Below are 16,271 nucleotides of genomic sequence, written 5' to 3'. Positions count from 1 at the left end.
ATGTTCAGCATTACTAATCACCAGGAATTGCAATTAAGAACCACAATAAAAAGGGTATGGAGGAACATGTCTGTAAGTGTAGCAAATTGGGAGGCTGAGACAGGAGGATTCCAAGTTCAAGACCAGCCTAAACAACTTGAATGAGGTCCTACAGAGACCCTTTCTCAAAACAAAAACTGAAAAAGAGCTTGGGATGTACTTCAGTGACAGAGTAAGGCCCCTGAATTAAATCCCCAGTACATAAAAAAAAGCTGTATCACATAACATTTGTTGGAATAGTTATTATCAAAAAGAAAGAAAAGTTGGTCAAGATGTGGAGAAAAGGCAACCCTTATACACTATTGATAAGAATAGTGTTTGGAGGGCTGGGACTGTAGCTTAGTGGCAGAGCACTTACCTAGCATGCATGCGGAACTGGATTCAATCCTTAGCACCACATAAAAATAAACAAATAAAATAAAGGCATTCTGTCCATCTACAACTAGAAAAATTTTTTAAAAAGAACAGTGTTGGGAATGGGTGTATCAATAAATGGTGTTGGTACACCCATTATGGAAAATAGTACGGAAAAATCTCAAAGTATTAGAACTTAGGGGCTAGGGATGTGGCTCAGTGATAGAGCACTTGTCCAACATGCACAACGCCCTGGGTTTGATACACAGCACAAGCAAAAAATCCAAACCTAAGAACAGAAATATCACATGACCTAGCAATCTCACTATTGGGTATATATCCAAAGGGAATGAATCAGTATATTGAATATATTCCTGCACTTTTATGTTTACTGCACATGATTCACAATAGATAAGATATGAAATCAACTGAAGTATCTATCCATTGATGGATGGATAAAGAAAATGTAGTACATATGTATAATGTACATATACACAATGTAATACTATTCAGTCATAAAAAGAATGAATTTGTATCAATTATAACATGTAGAGTACTGAAGTACATTATATATTAAGTGAAATAAGTCAAACAGAGAAAGAGGAAAAACTGCCAAGTTGCAATTATTTGCACAATATAGATGTAAAAAATAGGCAGGCACACATCTATAATCCTGGCTACTCAGGAGGCTGAGGCAGGAGGATCCCAAGTTCAAGGTCAGTCCAGAAAATTTATGAAACCCTGTCTCAAAATAAAATTTAAAAAGGGCTATGGATGTAGATTAATAGTATACAGTTTACCTGGCATGTGCAAGGTCCTGGATTCAGTTCTTAGTAACTAACACACACACACACACACACACACACACACACACACGAGTAGAACAGTTTACTCAAACAACTCAATAATAAGAATAAAAATAACCTGAATTTCTAAAATTGGGAAAAAGATCTAAATAGAAATTTCTCAAAGGAGAATAGGTATATGAAAAATGCTAATGACCAATAGGCATATGAAAAATGTTCAACATTACTAATCACCAAGAATTGCAATTAAGAACCACAATAAACTGGGCATGGTGGCACATGTCTGTAATTCTAGCAAATTAGGAGGCTGAGACAGGAGGATTCCAAGTTCAAGACCAGCCTAAACAACTTGAATGAGGTCAAGGAGACTAGAAAATAGGGGAAATATTGGCCAAAAGACATATAATTATAGGTAGATAGAAGGAGTAAATTCAAGGCATGGGGACATGGCTAAATGGTAGAGTGATTGCCTAGCAAGCCCAAGACCCTTGGTTTGATCCCCAGCACTGGGAGAGAAAAAGAGTAAGTTCAAAAGAGCTACTTACTATGCCACATGTTAACTAGAATTAATGATAATATGTTGTAGTCTTGAAAACAATAGAGTGGCTAGGTTTTCTCACCACAAAAATGTTAACTATGTTCATCAGTTAAATTTAAGCATCCCATATTGTATATATACTTCAAAATATCATGTTATACACAATAAATACATACAATGTTGTCAATTAAAAAATATTAACTTTGCCAGATTCAGGGTAGTGCATGCCTTGGTGTGTGGTTGTAATTCCAACCATTTGGGAGGCTGAGGAAGGAGGATTGTTGTTCCCAGGAGTTCAAGGATAGACTAGGTAGAATGGTGAGACACTCCATCTCAAAATGAGATAAGATAAAAATTGGAAAATTAAAACACCACATAGAACAACCTAACAAACAAAATTAGGATATATAACTTTATCAATCAGTAGTTGTCTTTGCTTTGTTTTTAGTACCAGGGATTGAACCCAGTGGACCTCAACCACAGAGCCACATCCCTAGCCTGTTTTTTTTTTTTAATTTTTAAAAATTTTTAGCCACACACAGTGGCACATGCCTGTAATCCCAATGGTTCAGAAGGCTGAGGCAGGAGGATGGCGAGTTCAAAGGCAAAATTGAGGTGCCAAGAAATTGAAACCTCACTCTATATCTAAATAAAATACAAAATAGGGCTGGGGATGTGACTCAGTGATCCAGTGCACCCGAGTTCAATCCCAGGTCCTGAAAAAAAAAAAAAAAACTAATTGTTGCTGGGATTACAAGTGTGTGCTAATACACCCAGCAGTATTTATCTTTTTTAAAAAATTGTTTCTTTTTAGTTATACATGACAGTAGAATTCATTTTGATATAATTGTACAAGCATGAATATATGTTATTCTTAGGACCCCATTTTTTATCTTTGGATTATGAAACTAGGAGAAATTTTCCCTCTCCTTTTATAAAGGTTTAATTTTCTATAACCAGCATTTATCAACTTTACACACACAAACATGTACACACAATAAACTTAAAATAGAGGATTATTACATTTTTTTACTGCCTATTCAATTAGTCAAAATGTAATTTCTTGCCATGGATCTAGGCTAATTTAGTGTAATTTGTCATTCTTAACATAGTAAAAAGTTATTTTTTCATTCCTGTACATGACAAAAGCACAGAAATCATATTTTTATACAGAGAATATATATTCCTCTAAAACAAATTAGAGCTGGGTATGGTGTCACACACCTGTAATCCCAGAGGCTTGCAGCTGAAGCAGGAGGATTATGAATTCAAAGCCAGCCTCAGAAATTTATGCAAGCCCAAGCAATTTAGCAAGACCCTTTCTGAAAATAAAAAAATAAAAAAGGCTAGGGATGTGCTTCCCAGCACCCCCCAAAAAATAGTTTAGAAGTATGGAAGAGCAAAAATTCAATGTATTTTTCATTTGAAACTCCTATTAATTGGAATTCCTATTAATGTATAGAATATTTTATTAAATGTAAAAAAAATCTAAGCTGGGCATAGTAGTCCATGCCTATAATCCCAACAACTCTGGAGGCTGAGGCAGTAGTATCACAAGTTGGAGGCTAGCTTCAGCAAATTAGTGAGGTCCTTTCTCAAATTCAAAATTTTTTTTTAAAGTACTGATGATAGAGATCGGTGGTAAAGTGCTCCTGGGTTCATTCCCAGTTCCACAAAAAATAAATAAATCTAAAATGCTAAAGATACTGGGGAGGCACAGGTACATGAATAGTTTTCTATTCTCCAAAGTAACTAGGAAAACAGATCTTGTCTCTAGTTATGCTGAGATAGGTTCAGTAATGAATGCATAATGTTTAAAGATGAATAGAAGAAGAATTAGCGGAGTAACCATATTAATATGACAGTTTATAAAGAAATGTTTAAGGGGCTTGGGATATTCCTTAGTTGGTTGAGTGCCTTGCATGTACAAGGCCCTGAGTTAAATCCCCAGCACCACAAAAAAAAAAAAAAAAAGAAATGTTTAAAGTTTTTGCAATGCCTATGGTTTTACTTGGTATGCCTTACATATTTTAAATAAAAAATATTATGTGTTGTTAATAAATATGAAAAGTTTCTGTGCTTCTAAATCTGAATAATTTTTAAAGCAATACATTGGGTATCTCTAACTATCACTCTTTTGAGGCCTTAAAAATATCTCAAAGGTACTTTACATAAATAATATTTCTATTTTACTGTAAAAATAATAGATATTCATAATAAAAATTGGTATAAACAGAAGTTTTTTTTTTTTTTCAAATGGTACTGGAGATGGAACCAAGGAGTGCTCTACCACTGATCAACATCCTCAGCTGGCAATTTTTATTTTGAGAGAGGGTCTCAGCTAAATTGTCTGGGCTATCCTTGAACTTGTAATCATCCTTACTCAGCCTCCTGAGTAGCTAGGATTTACAGGCATGAGCCACTGCACTTGCAGAAGCACATTTTTTTTTAAAAAAAATGCATGTAACTAGTACCACAAAAGTGTGTATAAGTGAGAGCAGCCTTAATAATGATATCATGATATTACATAAGATGACAAAATATTTTAAATGGAAAATATTTATGACACAATGCTAGGTTGAAAATATGCAAGATACAAATTTTGCAAAGATTATCCTAAGTTTACATACACAAATACAAATGTTCTTTTTATACTTTTATATAGTTCTCAATTTTTCTCTAACAGTAATATAAAATTATGTTGAAAAAAGAGGACTTATGGCAGCAGTAGAACTCACATCTGTGCTATGTCAGACCTTGAATTCTAAAGATTAGAGGGAGAAAAACTAATCTACTTTTAATCAAAATAATGGCGTCCAGACTTGATTTGCCTAGCTGTATGAACTGGATCGAGTATACTTAATTTCTTTAGAGTCCATTCCTTGGCTCTAACATAATAGGATTAAACTAGATAAATTCTTTGGTAACATTCAGTTTTAAGATTCTATAACTCAAAAGAATTAAAGCAGGTATTGCCAAAAGGAATTTTTTTTCATATTTGGAACCACAATCAAAAAATCAAACTAAGTAAAGTTTTAATAATAATAGATTTTATTAAGAACCCTCACTCAACTCAAGTAATATCACATATGTTTTACAAAAAGGATTATTTTTATGTGATATCCCACTAAATTCTGATATTTGCAGAAATAAGTCGTACTTACACAGGTTGAGCTGCCGTATGAAGCTGGATATATTGTTATGTTTGAAGTATTTTGGAAGTATGTTTTTGGCAAAGTTTTGTTCATTCACAACGAGAAAGCTGTGACCATTCTAGAAATAAGATCAAAAAGTAGTTATTTACAGAAAAAATAAAGTTTCAATAAAGCAGCAGTTCAACAACAATGCATCAGGAACCAAGAACTTGAAAGACTTGTAAAAATGTCAAGCCAAAAATTATAAGAACATTTGTGTTAGGGTTCTAGTTTAGTGATAACATGCTTTATAGGACTTAGGTTCAATCCCTACCTACCACTGGGGAAAAATTGTTCTATAAAGAGACAGAATATGTCATAGAGAGAAAACATTAAGAAAAAGGTAATAGGTTGATTACAAAATGAAAACATGTACAAAAACCATAAATCAAGAAAGCATAAACAAATTTAAAAGGCAAATATGAAGTGAAAGAAATATTTTCAGCACATATAACAAAGAACATTATTAAAATATAATGAATGCGTTCAAATTGTCAAAACGCATAAACTCCATTTGAAAAAAAATGGAAAAAAATAAGAAATAATTCAAAACATTAGACAATTTTGAAAAAAGTATTTGAAATGTGAATTAGAATGGTCCTGAGTTGGAAAGATGATGGTCAACTATAATCCAGACTATTTAAGAGGGTGAGGCAAGAGAATCACAAGTTCAAAGCCATTCTGTACCATACAATGAAACCCTGTCTGAAAGCAAAATTAAAGTGTCTAGGGGGCTGGGGATATAGCTCAGCTGGTAGAGTGCCTGCCTCACATTCACAAAGCCCTGGGTTCAATCCCTAGCACCCCCCCCCCACACACACACACACAAGTGTCTGGGGATGCCACTAAGAGGATGAATACCTGCCTAGCATATATCAGCACCTAGGTTCAATCCCTAGCACTGAATAATCCCTAGGGCAAGAGGTGGGAGGGAAAGGGAGAGAGAAGGGAAACTGCATGGAAATGGAAGAAGACCCTCATTGTTATACAAAATTACATATAAGAGGAAGTGAGGGGAAAGGGAAAAAAACAAGAGAAAGAAAGGAATTACAGTAGATGGGGTAGAGAGAGAAGATGGGAGGGGAGGGGAGAGGAGGGGAGGGGAGGGGGGATAGTAGAGGATAGGAAAGGCAGCAGAATACAACATACACTAGTATGGCAGTATGTAAAAACGTGGATGTGTAACCGATGTGATTCTGCAATCTGTCTACGGGGTAAAAATGGGAGTTCATAATCCGCTTGAATCAAATGTATGAAATATGATATGTCAAGAGTTTTGTAATGTTTTGAACAACTAATAATAATTTAAAAAAGAAAAAAAAGAAGGAATAAAAGAAATAAAGAATAAAGAATGAAATTCAAATTATAACATATATATTAAATATTATATTTATATATTCAATATTAAATTATATTAAATAATTATTGATATATACAGAGATTTATCTATAAACTGTTACATAAATAATTGTATTTAATATTTAAAATTGAAATAACATACTAAGAGAATGACAAATCCATGCAAATGAATGTTATACTGACATAAAAATAAAGCCATAGAAGTGTATTTAATGATATGGAAATGTTCATAATGATATATTTTAAGTAAAAAAAAGCAAATTTTCAGACAGTATAAAATAAATCATTTTATATTAAATATATTGGGCTGGGATATAGTTCAGTGGTAGAGTGCTTGTCTGGCAGGTTTAAGGCCCTGGGTTAGATCACCAGCACCACACACAGAAAAAAAGACCCACAAAATAATATTTTGCAAATTGTTAACAGTAATTTCACTGGATGGTAATATGACATTTTTTGCTTATTTTTATTTTCTAAATTTTCTAAAGCAAATGTATTTCAATAAAAATTATTTTAAAAGTAGTAAAAGGTGGTAGTGCTCATTCTCTAAAATTATAAATTTAATGTTCAATGAAATTATAAAAAATGTATTAATTTCAATATTATGTTGCTTAAATTTTAATATCCACTTGGACTAAGATTTAGAAAAATATGCTTATCTGTCATGTCCCCATATTACCTAACAATTAGTTCAGTTCTTTAGAAGTGAAATGGATCATCATAATCCTAAAAGGCACCGAGAGAGAAAAATCCAAGAATTTTAATTCATTCTAGTCTAGTTTGTTCTCAGACTTCCTGAGTCATTCTTATTAAAGGTGTGTGTTTTGGCTGGGGATTGTCTTTAATTGGAATTGCCTCTCAAGAGCCCTTGGGACTATCTATAAACCAAACTAAATTATTCTCAGAACAGAATCCCCAGAATTCACTCAGCTCATGCTTTTCCCAGAATTGACTGGACTTCAGAGATAAGAGAAAATAACAGAGAAATCTGCATAATGTCAGATTAGACTATTCCTTCCCTTGATCAACCCTCTGTGGAGATACAAACAAATGATGATTCAATTAAAAATAATCAGGAAGTGAAAAAGGCCCTAGAGAAAATTACTTCTAAATTGGATAAATGGTATCTGAATATTTAGAGGTTCGATAATAATATATGATAAAAGTGCAAGTAAAATATGATAATGTATGTTCCAGTTTAAATATATTATATATTGGTCCATCCTTCATTTTATAAAAATTAAACTATTAATACTTAAAAAGGAAGTGTATAAAAAGATGAATTAGTGATTATTCAAATTACATAAGGAATGACAACACTGATTGCCTTTAAAGGGTACATTCTCCTTCATATATTTAAAATATTTGACTGAAAGAACCTACATGCCCATGTCCAGAAAACATGAGGAAAGATTACATTACTTACAGCATATTTCTATGACAAAATATACTGTAACTCCTAAAAATATTGTCTTAGATAAAACTTTGCATAATGTAATATTTTAAGTGTTTTCCTTCTTAAAAATTGGCTTTATTCTGATTGTTAAATGATACATTATCAATGTAAAGAACAACAAAGAAAAATAAATCATAAAATTCCCACCATCCAAAGACAGCAATTGTTAACATTGTAAAGAACTCCCAGGCTATCTGTCAAAACATATACACTGAACTTTCTTTCTGTATGTTTATAAATACATACATGGAGGGCGGCTCAGTGATAGAGCACTTGCCTGGCACACATGAGGCACTAGGTTCAATCCTCAGCACCACATAAAAATAAAATAAAGGTATTGTGTCCACCTACAACTAAAAAAATACATATTAAAAATATATATGAATACACTGAATATACACTGATATATACATATAGACACTGATATATATGTGTGTAAACACAAAACATGAAAAGTACAAATAAAATTGAAGTATCACCTTCTAGAAATAAGCACTGTTTCATATTTGGGTATACTTACTTTAGTTTTCAGTTTATAAATTTTCTATGATAAGCATACATTGTATTCAGAATTTTAAATTTATTTAAAACTACTTGAGGGCTGCAGTTGTCACTCAGTGGTAGAGTGCTTGCCTAGCATGCATGAGGCAATGGGTTCGATCCTCAGTACCACATAAATATAAAATAAAAATATTGTGTCCACCTAAAACTAAAAAATAAATATTTTTAAAAAAATTTTATTGGGGGCTGGAGATATAGCTCAGTTGGTTGAGGGGTTACCTCACATGCACAAGGCCCTGGGTTCAACCCCCAGTATCACAAAAAACAAACAAAAAATTGTTATTATCACAAGACCCTATGATGCACAGGTAGCATATAGACACACAAAAAGCTCATATCCTTTAACTTGGTAATTCCCATCCTAGGAATCTATTCCAAAGAAGCAGAACCCATGAAAAAACCTTTCTGCACAAATGTATTCATCATGTCTACATGAGATAATGATGATGATAACCATGACTATGATGATTAGAAACCAGGTCTTGACCAGGCGCAGTGACGCATGCTGGTAATCCTAGCAGCTGGGAAAACTGAGGCAGGAGGATAGAGAGTTCAAAGCTAACCTCAACAAAAGTGACGTGCTAGGCAACTTAATGAGACCCTATCTCTAAATAAAATACAAAATAGAGCTGGGATGTGACTCAGTGGTCGAGTGCCCCTGAGTTCAACCCCTGGTGCCCCTATCCCCCCAAAAAGAAACCAGGTCTTGCTACATTGCCCTGGGTGGTCTGAAACTTGTGGACTCAAGATATCCTCCTCAATCACTGAGTTGCTGAAACTACAAATGCACAGCAAAATATTTTTTAAATATTCAATTTTGAGTATGAAAAATGGTCAAAATATAATACTAATAAAAAAAGTTAATTACAAAATTTCAGAGTATGATCTTTATATGTGTGTGTGTGTGTGTGTGTGTGTGTGTGTGTGTGTGTGTATATATATATATATATATATATATATATATATATTAGTTGTTGATGGACCTTTACCTTTATTTTATTTATTTGTATGTGGTGCTGAGAATCAAACCCAGTGCCTCATGCATGCTAGGCAAGCGCACTATCACTGAACCACAACCCCAGCCCCATGATCTTAATTTAGTAAATAAATGTGCATTTGTAAAGATACATGTCAACCTGTATGAATACATTTATATCACCATGTAAAAAAATACATAAAATTTGGGTTATCTTTGAATGTTGTAATTATAGACATTTTTTATATTTTCCAAATTTCCATGAATACACACATACACAAACACACACAGTTGCTCAAGCTTCAGTATTCTTGCACTCATTTATATTTATAATATCTGAAAGAGAATAATTGTTTTATTTTTAAAATTTTTTAAAAATATTTATTTCTTTTAGTTGTACATAATGCCTTTGTTTTTATTTATTTATTTTTATGTGGTGCTGAAGATCGAATCCAGGGCCTTGCATGCACTAGGTGAGCACTCTATTGCTGAGCCACAATCCCAGCCCTTTAAATTTTTTTTTCTTTGACATATTTGTGTATCTTTATGATGTGTATATGTATTATAAAATTTTGGTATATGAACACAATGTATAATGATCATCAATATATTAGTGTAGGCATCCTTCAACACTTATGATTTTTATTTTTTTAACTTTACTTCATTAATTTATTTTTATGTGGTGCTGAGGATTGAACCCAGTGCCTCACACATGTGCTAGGTAAGTAATCTACCACTGAACTACAACTCCAGCCCCCACTTATGATTTTTATATGTTGACAATCTTTGGACTTCTTTGTAGTTATTTTAAAATATATCATAAATTGTTGTAGACTATAGTTACCTATTGTGCTATAGAGCACTAGAACTTATTTCTCCTAACCTTATTTTGGTATCTATTATGCAACCTCCCCTGTCCCTCCAGTACCCTTCCTAGGCTTTAATGACCATCATTTTAATATCTTTTATGAAACATTTTAGGGGCTGGGGTTGTGGCTCAGTGGTAAAGTGCTCACCTAGCATGCAGGAGGCACTGGGTTCGAGCCTCAGCACCACATAAATGTAAAATAAAGATATTGTGTCTGCCTAAAACTTAAGAATAAATATAAAAAAACTTAAAAGTGCTTACTAGCAAATATTAATTGCACAAAATAATGGGTTTCTTTCTGATATTTTCATACATGCATATAATGTACTTTGATCATCTCCACCCTCCCTATTACTCTATCCTTCCTCCTCCTCCTGATCCCAGTACCCTTTCCTAATAGTCACCCTTGTAGTTTCATGTCTTTTTTCCCCTAGATTCAACATGAGAGTAAAATGTGATACTTGAGAGGTCAAATACTTTTAGCTTCCAGAAATGACTCAGAATATGTAGAATTTTTATCTTTATGTGTCTGGCTTGTTTCACTTAATATATCGTGAAAGAATATTACTTCTTAAGATGATGTGGGTTTGGGTGAACATACTCAAATACACAATTTTTAATTGCAATGCCTACATGGTTACTAGGAAATCCCAGGGTCAGAAGCAACAGTTAACTCAGACAGGCGCTAGGTGGTGCTCTCTCCCACCTACCCCACCAACACCAATCAGCGTTCAAAAAATGTTGGAGATCGTTACCCAGTTCAAGTGTAGCAGTACAGCTATACACACCCAATATCAATGACTTGGGAGCAATTTTCTTCTTTTTCTTAAAATATTTTATTAGTTGTTGATGGATATTTATTATTTTATTCATTTATTTATATTCGGTGCTGAGAATCAAACCCAGCATCTCCCACGTGCCACGCAAGTGCTGTACCACTGAGCTACAACCCCAGCCTCAATTTTCTTCTTTCTTTCCTTTCTTCCTTCCTTCCTTTTTTCTTTTCTGGGAATTGAATGCAAGGCCAATTTATCAATTTATTTTGTTACAAAAATGGGTATTGTGCTATTGTTTAATATTATTCTGGGGACATGGGACTGATTTGTGGAATTTGGTGATTTCCAAATGTAAATACTGCTGATTTCACTTTGGGAACATGAAGTCACTGAATGCAGATTTGTGAGATGAGTACAACTGGCTTTCATAAACACCTCTGAGCAATAATCAGCCCATTCTAGCACACCACTGTCTATAAAATAAGACTACTTCAACGTACACATTAAATGTTGTATAAGGCAAAAATCATCCAAAGCCTAAGAGCAACGTTTATCTACCATGTGCACATGATGTGACATAAGATTTTAATGGATTTTGTGGAAAGGCGTGTGTGTGTGTGTGTGTGTGTGTGTCTGTCTGTCTGTCTGGCTGTGTTTCCCTGGGGATCAAATAGAGGGCCTTCTGTATGCTAGGTCAGCTCTCTACCACTGAGCTACACACTCCCAACCCCTGCTATGAAAAGGCTTTTTAAAAAGTTCACTCATTAAAAAGAGGCTTCCTCAATCCTCAATGCTTTAAGTCAATCAACAATATATTTTTACCCCCATGCACAAGGCTCTGCGTTCGAACCCCAGCACCAAAAAACAAAACAAAACAAACAATGTGATATTTAATTTATAAGTTATTCATACACATGACTATCACAAAAAAATTTAAGAGCACAACACTGTTGACATTTGTTTGGGGGTTTTCAGAAAAAAATAGATTTAGTGAAATTAACCAGTTTTAAGTGAGTTTTGACAAATGTATACACCATTTAGATATGGATGGGGTTGGCTAACAGCTATTTTCCTAAAACCATTTCCCCATTCCCTTTTCTACTCAAATCTGTCCCCCACAACAGAAGACTCCACTGTTTTTTTTTTCTCCATAGATTATAGGCATTTTATTGTTTCACAATACACATGAGCAAGTATATTTTATCAATAAAAATAAAATAACGTGTGTGTGTATGTGGGGGGGGGTGTATTATTCCAGGTGCTGTGCTGGGGGTGTAGTTCAGTGATACAGGCTTTGCCTAGTAGGTGTCTTAAAAATTGGAAGAGTCAACTTTTTAGAAGGTGATGGAAATGGAAAAGGAAAGAATAAAATTTAATGGAAAATAGTGCTGTGTTATGTAGATATACATTTCCAAAAAATATTAGGTAAGTCATCTAGAAGGCTTATGTGCTTGTGTCTCTTCAATTGTGATGCAATTTTATGAACACTAACATTTATTGCTTTCACATTTATCTTAATGGTTTCACAACCCACATGAGCAAGTATATTTTATTAATAAAAATAAAATAACAAATTAAAAAAGTAAATTTTTTTTGCTCTATATTTCAAAATAAGGAATACAACATACCTATATAGAATTTTACCTTTTTTTGGTACTGAGGATTGAATCCAGGGGCACTTAACCATGGATCCATATCCCCAGCACTTTTTTAATATTTTATTTTAAGACAGAGTCTTTCTGAATTGCGTAGGGTCTTACTAAATGGCTGAGGCTGACCTTGGAGTCCTAAACTGTCTCAGCTTCCTAAACTGCTGGGATTACAGGCCTAAAGTCTTTCAACAAGTGCTTTCATATATATTCCTTTACAAACACTTGGGTTACAGGCATTCAGACAGATACATAATCATGAAAATTCCACAGTAACATAAGGACTCAGTTTTTTCAAATTCTCTGAGTCCATTTATATATATATATATATATATATATATATATATATATATATATATATATACATATATATAGATATATAGATATATCTGTGTGTGTGTGTATATTTTTTTCCAGCATAGGGGATAGATCCCAGGGCCTTGCAAGTGCTCTGCCACAGAGCTACATCCTGATCTCAAAGCAGTATATATATTTGGAGTGCTGGTCATGGAACAAACCCAGGGCCTCTTCTCCCTGTACACTGAACTACACTCCAGCTTCTCATTTTTTAAGCATCAAAATTTTACTTCAGAATTTCTTTCATTTTAGCCATGTGTATGAATAACGTATAAATTAAATATCACATGAAGCATTTGCTTCAAAATAATTAGAGGAAGAGTAGAAGTTTATCTATGAAACAAGAAGGGCCATAATCATTACTTAAGTTGGCTATAGAAATTGTGAGTTCATTGTAGCCCTTTATATTTGTGTTTGATTATATATATATATATAATCAATATATGACATATGTAGATAATATAAATATGAATTATATATAATATAAAAAGTGTAGCTCAGTGTCAGAGTGCTTTCTTAGCATGCATGAAAGCCTAGGTTACAACACCAACACCAAAGAAAAGAAAGCAAAAGAAGTGAAAGGTTAAAGTTCTACCTCAATTTATATGTATATTTTACCAAGGTGACTATTACCAAGTTAGAGGACTGGGCTTTAACTTATCCTGCAGGGTTCCATAATTCTCTATTTGGGTGATTAAAGGTAGCATAAATCAAATCCTAGAAGCAGTCTGATCAAGCATCAGACTGCCGGTATTGAGGAATGTGCAAACTTCCGTATGCCCACCCAGCACACTGTCTGGGAGAAACTGACAAGGCCTGGTGAAGAATGGAATCTACAAGTCAATGCTTTTAGAAGCTGTGAAAAAGTTGGTCTTGTTAAAAGCACCCAAGACACAATTAGGTACACTTGGCAGGAAAGTTCCCATTATTTAAAAAGAAAAGAAAAAGTGGGGGTGGGGTACAGCTCAGTAGGAGAGCGCTCTGCTAGCATGCACGAGGCCCTGGTTTCTAACCTTAGCACCAAAAAAAGGAAAAAAAAAGTTACTTATGCTCTAGTAAGAAGGCAGTTGAGTTGCTCACTAGTGTGTACCAAGGCACTTTCCTGGGGAGGAATTCCTATTCCGGGTAAGGGACTTTTTGCTGCTGTGTCACGTGTTTGGGGGTTCTGAAGAGAAAAACAAAAGCCAGGAAATAGCGGCTAGCTTTTGGCAGTTACTCCCACCGAAATTAATAAGGTGAGGCTTATCTTGGGAAGAAACTGAATTTGATGCCCAAATGACGTGGGGTCGTTAAATGGTCTGGTGCCTCTGCCCTTGGACCCTGCCCCAAATCTTCTACATCTTGAAAAGACCCTTTCCGAACCCGCACCCCTCTACTACACCCAATCCTCTCCCCATGCAGGTATACCTCACTCCAGCGAATCACATCATCCAAGTTGGTGTCGTCTACTAACGTCCAGAGCTTAATGAGAAAGCCAGGAACCGTGGCATTGGAGGCTTCCTCCATGGTTTTGAGCGTCAGTACCGGGGGGAAGGCAAAGGCAGGGGCAATAGCCCAGGGACACCTTGTTACCGACACAACCAAAGGGGTAAGGCAAAGTGGGTACCGCCTACAGCCCTTGGGGGAGGGGCTGATTGCCTAATAGATAAACCCCATAGGCTGGTTAAGCTATTGTTATTTCAAAGCCCTACTTACTCACACGTGACTCTTAGGTTACTTTGGGTAGGAAGAAAATCTTTAAAGGGGCAGTAAAAACATAGTCATGGAGAAAAGGGTTTTGACATAGATTTTTCTGTTGTATCCAAGAATCCCAATTCAAAAGTAGGAGGAATTAATAGACTTGAGAACTCCCATATTATCCCTAGCAATAATTAGCAAGCATTTAAGTAGGGGGATGCAGATGATGGCACTACATGGCACAGGTCACGACCTCACACTACGTGGGAGATGATATTGTATGACTTAGGTCATGTTCAGGTAAGCAAGGGGCATGGCATTGCACTAGCTTGGCATTGCATGAGCTTGGTGTTGCATGTTGCTTGGTGGTGAACTTAATGAATTACAAAGCAATGAAACTTTGCAGTACAGTTTTGATCCTTTGTTTGGAGAAATGGTAAGAATTTTTGGCATATGGTTTTGGTATGAAGGAAGACTCTTGGGATATTAGGAAATAGGCCTTCCCTTCCTCCTACTATTAAGATTGGGAAGGAGAACATGAAGACAAACTTGCCCACCCCACTTTCATTAGAAAATATTGAGTGGTTAAAATGCCACTTGTTTTCTGAAAATTTTTTATATATCCTTGAGTTGAACTGAGTCCTGAAATTTATCAGTCCCTCTCTTATACCGGACATACTAATAATAATAGCAATAAAATAGCAGCAGGATCCAGGCATGGTGATGCAGTACATGCCTGTAATCCCTGTGGCTCCAGAGGCTATCAAGAGGATCACGAGTTCAAAGCCAGCCTCAGCAATTTAGAGAGGCCCTAAGCAATTTAGTGAGACCCTGTTTCAAAATCAATTTTTTTAAACGTGCTGGGGATGTGGCTCAGTGGTTAAGTGTCTTTGGATTCCATCCCTGGCCTCAAACAATAAAATAAAGTAAAATAGCAGTAGGGATTATTTCACTTCTAGTTCACATGGATTTTAATAACTAGTAGGTACAAATTCATACAATGTTATAGGTGGAAGGAATCTGAAGGCTAAATTCCTATAAATTCTAAAGGGAAATAATGGAGGTCCAATGTCTATTTTTGTGAACTAAATAGTGAATTGATTTATTTTATGATGCTGGGAATCAAACCAACAGCCTCACGCAGGCAAGGCAAGTGCTCTACCGTTGCTCTACCCCCACTCATAAACAGTGAATCTCTTATAAGTGTGGCACATTGATTATGCCACTCTTGAATTGTAAATTTATTAAGGGCAGGCAGCATGTCCCACTTTATAAAAATAATGGTCATTCTTGGGCTGGGGTTGTGGCTCAGTGGTAGAGTGCCCGCCTAGCATGCAGGAGGCACTGGGTTCAATCCTCAGCACCACATAAATGTAAAATAAAGATATTGTGTCCACCTAAAGCTTAAGAATAATTATTTAAAAAATAAATAAAAAATAAATGGTCATTCTGAATGGAGATTGAGTTACTAAATACTATGAATATTAAATATAACCTAAAAAGTTTTATGTGTAGGTTTGTGCTATTTTAAAATAAATGTTTAGTGTAGATGCACACAATATATTTTATATATTTATTTATTTTTATGTAGTGCTAAGGATTGAACCCAGTGCCTAACACGTGCTAGGCAAGCATTCTACCACTGAGCCACAACCCTAGCC

At 34.8% G+C, this 16,271-nt stretch overlaps 1 protein-coding gene across 1 annotated transcript in view; it reads right to left on the bottom strand.

Annotated features, from left to right (window-relative positions):
* LOC308639447 (heat shock factor protein 3-like) overlaps positions 1–14,439 on the bottom strand; it is a gene marked incomplete at both ends in the record, with an annotated part of 55,475 nt that extends 41,036 nt beyond the window's left edge. The window contains 2 exons of the mRNA XM_081277694.1: positions 4,902–5,010; positions 14,341–14,439. Coding sequence (XP_081133820.1) covers positions 4,902–5,010; positions 14,341–14,439 — 208 coding nt within the window. The remainder of the gene's footprint in view (positions 1–4,901; positions 5,011–14,340) is intronic.
* Positions 14,440–16,271: the final 1,832 nt, after the last annotated feature.

Source organism: Spermophilus citellus, assembly GCF_964194105.1.
Source record: "Spermophilus citellus genome assembly, chromosome: X".
NCBI classification, from domain to species: Eukaryota; Metazoa; Chordata; class Mammalia; order Rodentia; family Sciuridae; genus Spermophilus; species Spermophilus citellus.
This window is presented reverse-complemented; position numbering and strand designations above follow the sequence as displayed.